The sequence below is a fragment of the Neovison vison genome, chromosome 14, assembly GCF_020171115.1.
Source record: "Neovison vison isolate M4711 chromosome 14, ASM_NN_V1, whole genome shotgun sequence".
Classification (NCBI taxonomy): Eukaryota; Metazoa; Chordata; class Mammalia; order Carnivora; family Mustelidae; genus Neogale; species Neogale vison.
Genome location: NC_058104.1, coordinates 12,002,603 through 12,008,602, shown reverse-complemented (window position 1 = coordinate 12,008,602; position 6,000 = coordinate 12,002,603). Strand labels below are relative to the sequence as shown.

The 6,000-nt window shown below is 58.0% G+C and overlaps 1 protein-coding gene across 5 annotated transcripts in view; it reads right to left on the bottom strand.

Annotated features, from left to right (window-relative positions):
* Positions 1-383: 383 nt before the first annotated feature.
* Positions 384-6,000, bottom strand: part of GTF2IRD1 (GTF2I repeat domain containing 1) — a 93,953-nt gene continuing 88,336 nt past the window's right edge. For 4 of the 5 annotated variants that reach the window (XM_044234089.1, XM_044234093.1, XM_044234092.1 and 1 more), the window contains 4 exons: positions 4,719-4,911; positions 3,739-3,776; positions 1,709-1,842; positions 384-617 (listed from right to left, as the gene is read on the bottom strand). In XM_044234089.1, the coding sequence (XP_044090024.1) occupies positions 549-617; positions 1,709-1,842; positions 3,739-3,776; positions 4,719-4,911 (434 nt within the window). In that variant the 3' untranslated portion in view covers positions 384-548. The remainder of the gene's footprint in view (positions 618-1,708; positions 1,843-3,738; positions 3,777-4,718; positions 4,912-6,000) is intronic. The other variant, XM_044234091.1, reaches the window with a different exon arrangement.

The window sequence follows — 6,000 nt, the reverse complement described above, 5'->3', positions numbered from 1 at the left end:
GCCTTCTCCCCAGCCATGGAGATTCCAGGCTTACTGGTCATACTGAACACTTGAGCTGTCACCTCTCCGTCACCAAGACAGCCCCCTGCCACCCTGTGTACTCTGAGGCCAGGGGTCAGTCTGTCACCTGGCCTCCCGTGGCAGCTCATCTGGAGGCCACAGGGTCCCAGCAGCAGAGAAATGAGAGAAGTCTGTCCCTAGACACCAGGGCCCAGTGGTCAGGGACACCGCCTCTGCTCTGGCAGGCACCAGCTCTGGCAAGGAAGGGGGACCTTGGCAGGCCGTCTGAGCCGGGTTTCCTGACCTTGTCCCAGTGACAGCTGTACTTGTTAATTCCAAACAAGAACACGCAATAAAGTTATGAGCAAGGGCCATGCTTTTTTTTTTTTCTTTTTTTTACTTATTTAAAAAGGCCTTGGTGGCAGGAATATAGTGTAAAAATCATTGGAAAAACTAAAAGGCATCGATACATATCCGAATATACACTTTGTACATAAATTACATTTCCTTTAGTCTTTCTGAGTGAGGTCCTGATTCAGCACTGAGGTCTAGTAATTCAGAGGTCCCGGGAGCTGCACGTTTAGGCCGGCGTAGTCCACCATGTACATTGGCCACTGCTAGAGACAGGGGGACAAAGGGTCTGCGTTAGGACTCCGGGATGCGGAAAGACCGCCAGACCACTTAGCGATGCTTTCCGAAGGGCCTTGTCAGATGGTATTCGTCTGGAGGCAGCTGAAGGTCCAGAGAGGGGACGTGACCTGTCCAAGGTCACACAGTTCACCAGGGGCCAGGGAGCCCGGGCTGTGGCCTTCTGACCTGTTCCCACCTGTGTCCCAGGGGCTGTTTCTGTGGACGGGACGAAACTGAGGCGTGGCTCAGAACAGCAGTCAGCCCTCCGGGCCTTATGCCCCAAAGAGTCTGTCCCTCTCCCTCCAGGCTGCCTCTGCTTGGCCCCCAAGACCTTCCATGTAAGGATCTGGGCAGTGGGAAGAGCTAGGGACCCTGTATAGGCACCCCTAGGTGGGGAGAAAGGGATAGCCTGAATTGGGGGGGGGGGTTCCCCAGGAAGGGGTTAAAGGGAGGCACGGTCAAACGATAAATCCCCACATCATTTTTTAAGGCATCCCACTATTCTCCCCACCGGACTCAGGACTTCAAAGTCGGTATTTTAAAGTCAGAAAGAACTCCCGAGGGTGTGTGCCCCTCACGAGGTTTTCCTCTTGGAGGGGACACAACCCAAGCCAAGCCCCTGGCGGACGGGAGGAGGCAGCGGTGGCTGCGGGTGGGGTCCTCCATCTGCGCCGACCACAGCGAGGCCACAGTCAACCAGCGCTGACCCCCGACTGCCTCCTCCACACCCTGCGGGTAACACCTGCACCTCACAGGGCTGTGGCGAGGCAGAGGGGAGCGCAGAGATGAACTCAGCCTCTGGTAGCCTGGGAACCGAGAGTCTGCTCGGGGTCCTGCTCTGGCACGGCCAGGGGAGTCCCCTACCCTCTCTGGGGGCTCCCACCGCCCACCTGCCCCACGGGGGGTGTGACTTCCTGCCTGGGGTGGGGGCGTGAGCCGCCGGGGACAGGGTTGGGCTATGTCTTGAGTAGATCAGCCCCATTCAGGGCCCAGCGTCTCCCGGCACCCCAAACGCACGCCCCAGAGGAGAGAGCCATGCCTGCGTGCGGCGGGGAGGTCCGGATCGGTGCCACCTTACCACGAGTGAGATCTGGTTGGACGCCACGGACTCCGGGTTAGAAGACGAGGAGGAGGAAGATGAGGAGGACGAGGAGAAGGAGTTCCCTTCTGAGACCCGCTTTCTCTTGCGCTTGGGAATGCTGCTGTCTTTGGCTGGTGGGAGAAAAGGGGCGCTGGGTCTCGGCGCTGAACCCCTCTGGAGAAGGCTTTTGTTTTCAGGTTTCAAGCCCCTTTCTCGGCATTCAAGGCTCCAGAAGCCCCAGGCCCCTGAGGCGCATCCCTCCAACCTCCGACCTTAACCAGGTCCCACTGCCCCTTGGGTCCCCTGCCTTTGCTAACACGAGCCTCACCCCCCGGGTATGCCTCCCCGAGTGGGCTCAGTTCAGGCCCAGGTCCCCCTTGTACCATCCCAGGAGCATCCAGCCTTGGCGGGGGGAGGGGCTGGCCTCCCTAGAACTCCCAGGGCCCAGCATGCCGCAATGAAGGGCTTGACCTTGGGCCCTGGAGAAAGTCACTTCAAGTCACTTGGCCCTGTGCCTTCATTTCCTCTGTTAACTGTGGACGTGTGATGGCTCCGACCTCAGACTGCTGGGACAGGTGACCGTTCCCAGCAGGCAGGGCCCCCAGGGGAAAGAGACCTTGGTTTCCAGTCAGACGTCCCAGATTCCAATTCTCATTACTGCCAGCACTAGCTGTGTGACCCTGGGCAGATCGATTAACCTCTCTGAGCCAAATGGGGAAAACCGTGTGATGTGAGACTCAAAGGAGATTACTGTGTATCAAAGAGCCCAGCGTCCAGCCCAGCACGGGGCAGGACTCAGCTGGGGCTCTGCTGCGGCAGAATGACATTGGGAGGTATACGTGAGACGTAGAAAATAGATTTGCAACTGCGGGTCACACAAGGAGGGTTCGGTGCTAGACTGAGCGGCCAGTTCCCTGAGTAGAAACCAGCAGGGCCCTAGTGACAGCATGAGGGCTGGCTGGCTGACGAGGTGGCTGTTTGTGCAGCTGGTGAAGACAACTCAGAGGCTGGGCGTCTGTGACCAGGGTGTAGACAGACATCCTCGGAAACCGAAGATACTGGAGGCGGAAGGAGCTCAGGGAATGGGCCGGAGGAAAGGGGTTTTGGTAGGGGGCCCCATGTGAACAGGAAGGCAGAGGTGCTGGCCCAGGATCACGGCCAACCGGGGTGCCTGGAAAACCCTAAAGATGGCCATGGTGGGGTAGGGGGAGTGGTGGACACAAGTCATGGCATCCGCCCTGGGAGCTCGTGGCCCCGGCTCTCCTCCGTGGGGCCTTCTGCATCTCTGCCTTCGACCTGGGAACAGCTCCCCAAACTTGTCACCTCCCCACCCGAGAGTCTGGTGCCCCGCTCGGCCCCCTGTGATCAGCGCAGGCCAGAGGGCAGCCGGCTCCTGGCAGGGCTGTGCCACCCTAGGCCGTGGTGGTCCAGGGAGACCCAGACCCAGCTGGAGATGGGGCCTCGGGTCTTAGGCCAGGATGGGGGGCCCATCACTGGGCACCTGCTGGACCTGCAGTTCGGAGGGATGGCTCGAGGGGGCCACCAAGCTCCTCACATGGGCCCGTCAAGCTCCTTCCCCTCTCTGGGCCTCAGCTTTCCAACAGCACACTGTGGCCAGAGGCGTGCCTCCCAGTCACCCCCAGGAACACAGCCCCGTTCCCCTAGTGCATCTTCTCAGTCGGAACCATCGTCTGCCGGACGGTCTCCCAGCTTCCTGTGTGCTCAAGGGTTCTAGGGGAGTTTCTGGTGTAGGTGTGTGTTCTGCAAATGCAGGAAGGATGGTGGGGTGCCCCCACCGTGGGTCACCTCCCCTGTGTCTGTCTCCTCCTCGGGGGGGTGCCATGATCCCACCAGCCCTCCCCCCCCCCCCCGCTCCAACCTGCCCGTCATTATCTCCGGCTCATAGGACATGCTCAGCCAGGCTGTGGCTGCCCCACCCCCGGCCCTGGCAGGCACCTGCACCCCATCTGCCCACAGACCCTGGTCCCCGAGAAGCAGAGAGGTGGCCTTTCCAGCCACTGCCTTACCTGGCACCTTGGCGTCATTACAGATTTCTGCAAAAGGTCTGAAAGAGAAAGAAATGAGATGGCGGTTAGAAACATGGGGTTTCCCCTCTTCCTTCCCACCTGCCCCCTGAAAAGAGGCGACACCTCTCATGAGAGGAGATGCTCCGGGTCTCAGGACCCCGAGGTCAAGAGTCACATGCTCTACCGAAGGAGCCAGCCAGGTGCCCCGCAAAATCTTTCTTTCTTGTGACAAGGACTTTTAAGATCTACTCTCTTAGCAATTTCCAAATGTGCGATCAACTATTTTTAACTATAGCCATACAGTGACTGTGTGGTAATTTATTTGTAGTCTTGATTTTTTCTGATAAGTTTTAATTTTTTTTTAAATAACTTTTTTTTTTTTTTAAGATTTTATTTATTTCAGAGAGAGAGAGATGACAAGTAGGCAGAGAGGCAGGCACAGAGAGGGGGAAGCAGGCTCCCTCCCGAGCAGGGACTCAGGACCCTGAGATCATGACCTGAGCCATAACCAAGAGTTGGATGCTGAAGCGACTGAGCCCCCCCCCAGGCGCCCCGAGAAGACGGGTCATCCGGAAACTAGGAAGCGGGTCCTCACCGGACCCTGAACCGGCCACCACCTTGATCTCGGACGTCCCAGCCCCGTGGAACCGTGAGAACGTGTGTCGTACTGAGTTCCAGTGAGTGGGACGGAGTGGGAGAGCCTGGTCTGCCTCCCAGCTGACCCACCAGGACTGAGCCCTGCCCTTCTCTCGCTCTGGGGAGCGGTTTCCTTTCACCGAAGAGGAGAGTGTTAAGCTACCTGTCTCCCGGATTCTGGGCAAGCAAGAGGCATGTGTGTGTCTGTCTCTGCCTCTCTTGTTCCCCGGCTGCGACAGCTTTGGGAATTTCTCCACCCTTTCCCCCCACGGTCCCTGCCCTCTCTGCCCTCCCCCCACCGCACTCTGGATGACGGGGTGGGGAGGTGGGGGGAGGGCACTCACTGGAGCTGATTGATGATGACCATTCGCACGTGCTCGCGGGCCTTCAGGATCTTCTCCAGCCGGTGGATGTCGTACGTGTTGGGGTTCCGGAACGGGATGTCGTCAGGCAGGCCCGTGACCTCTACGGCGTCCGGGCTGTCCCGGATCAGTTTGTAAGGGACCAGCACAGGCCGGTTCAGGCCCAGGGCCTCGCCTACAAGACACGGTGGGTCAGCGCCAGGGGACGATGTCCCCCGTGGGAGGCCACGCCCTCCGAGGACGGGGCTGGATCCCGGCGTGGTCCAGCTCCGTGGCCACCGCAGTACAGAGTTTAAAAAATCAGTACACGCCCTTTTTAAAAATCCGCTTAGCAAAACCATAAATCTAATACCCAGCGCTGAGAATGAAACAGGCACTTGAGCGCGCCCACCTGGTAAAGCAGGTGTGTGTACCCACGGTAGAATAACTACAAAGTCCTTCCTTATTATTTATACTTACATTAATCTATTATTAGTTACTTATGAATGATAGGACGGGGTGTCTTGGGTGTGTATTTTTTTTTTTAAAAGATTTTCTTTATTTATTTGACAGACAGAGATCACAAGTAGGCAGAGAGGCAGGCGGGGGCGGGGGGAAGCAGGCTCAATCCCAGGACCCTGGGATCATGACCTGAGCCGAAGGCAGAGGCCTAACCCACTGAGCCACCGAGGCGCCCCTTGGGTGTGTTTTCCCAGATTTTGAAGCGCGTTCGAGGACGCAGAGCAAGTCAGGTTGGCCAACGGCTGGCGATCCCACGGGCTGGCTCTGGGTGACCGGGCGGGTCACCAGTGCCGTTCTCTCCGCCTTCATCCCCGTTTGAATTTTGATGTCACCATGACAAGTGACAGATGACCCCAACAACGGCCAGCAGAGTCGCCTGTCACTTTCAGGACGAAACCCCAACTCCTTGGTCGACCTGCCTGCCCTTCCCCGCGCATCGGGGCCTCCCCTCAGCTGCTTGCTCCAGGTCCTCTGGCCTCCTTGCTGGTCCCCAGTCGCCCAGCCGTCCCCAACGCCCCACAAGCTTTTCCTGGCACGCGTGTCCTCTCCTGACATTTGAGTGTCAGCTAACGCGTCCCATTCTCCCAGGGGCTTTCCTGCCCCACCCCCCAGGCCCGCGACCCTTTATCCTGCTCCTGCTTCTCCATTATCACTCTCCTAAACTCTACTTTAAAATATTTTTTTATTACTGTCTGTCTCCCTGCTACGGTGCAAAATGGAAATGATACTGAATTCTTCACAAGTAAAGCATCTGGCATAGCTC